The 833-nt window shown below is 28.0% G+C and overlaps 1 protein-coding gene across 1 annotated transcript; it reads right to left on the bottom strand.

Annotated features, from left to right (window-relative positions):
* Positions 1 to 212: 212 nt before the first annotated feature.
* LOC107885687 lies at positions 213 to 567 on the bottom strand. Its single transcript, XM_016809358.1, has one exon. It carries the CDS (start codon positions 565 to 567, stop codon positions 217 to 219), a length of 351 nt encoding a protein of 116 aa, XP_016664847.1. The 3' UTR covers positions 213 to 216.
* Between the last annotated feature and the right edge of the window lie 266 nt (positions 568 to 833).

The raw sequence follows: 833 nt of genomic DNA, 5'->3' as shown, positions 1-833 counted from the left end.
TTTTCTGGTTTATATTTGTTTAAGCTGTTTGATATGGCGCCGGATACCAATAATATTTCGGTTTTGTTCATCATAGTGAACTCGAAATTCACTATGAAGAAACGGATCTGTGAACTAGAAAATAAAAACACTCATAACATTATAATTATTTAAATTCTTTATATATGTATATTATTATTATTATATTTTTTTTTTTCCTGTTTGTTTTTTTTTTTTTTATTCTTCGAATAAGTGATTAACCGAAATAATCCGTCGAGCAATAACATCTTGTAGGATCTCCCCCACTTCTACACACACCGACCTCTCTGCGTTCGGTTGATTTATTACCGCGTGTATAAACGCCGTAACAGGTATCATTGCCCTGTTTAATATGTACGGGTTCAACGGCATACTCATTTTTCTGTTCGCTTCTATGACATGTCGTTTAAAACATCCTACACAAATTATATTCCGTCTTATATATTGGTGGTGAGGGCCGTTTAATAGTTCATCTCTAAGTTTTTCAAAGAAATCAATTGCCTGTAGTGTTAGTGGGTACTCCGCCGACAGTGGTGTTTGATTGCTCATCGTGTATTATACGGTTTTATATATTTTGTTTTGTTATTATTATATTTTTCTTCTTATATTTATCTGAAAAATAATCAAATTATTTATTATATATATATTTTTACGTTTTATTGCAATATGTATTTATTTCACATTTATTTTATTAGTATATTACGTATTATTTTGTTTTTGTACGTTTTATATTACAATTTATTTAATGCGTTTATTTATTTTTAGTTATTTATTTACTAATGTATTACGTGTTTTATTATTTTTTGTTTGTACAT

Source organism: Acyrthosiphon pisum, unplaced genomic scaffold (genome assembly GCF_005508785.2).
Source record: "Acyrthosiphon pisum isolate AL4f unplaced genomic scaffold, pea_aphid_22Mar2018_4r6ur Scaffold_6752;HRSCAF=7320, whole genome shotgun sequence".
Classification (NCBI taxonomy): Eukaryota; Metazoa; Arthropoda; class Insecta; order Hemiptera; family Aphididae; genus Acyrthosiphon; species Acyrthosiphon pisum.
The sequence above is the reverse complement of the archived record's forward strand: the minus strand, read 5'-3'. Positions and strand labels throughout refer to the sequence as shown.

Coding starts and splice junctions, on each gene's coding strand:
- LOC107885687 (XM_016809358.1), bottom strand. CDS start 567: ATGAGCAATCAAACACCACTGTCGGCGGAGTACCCACTAACACTACAG.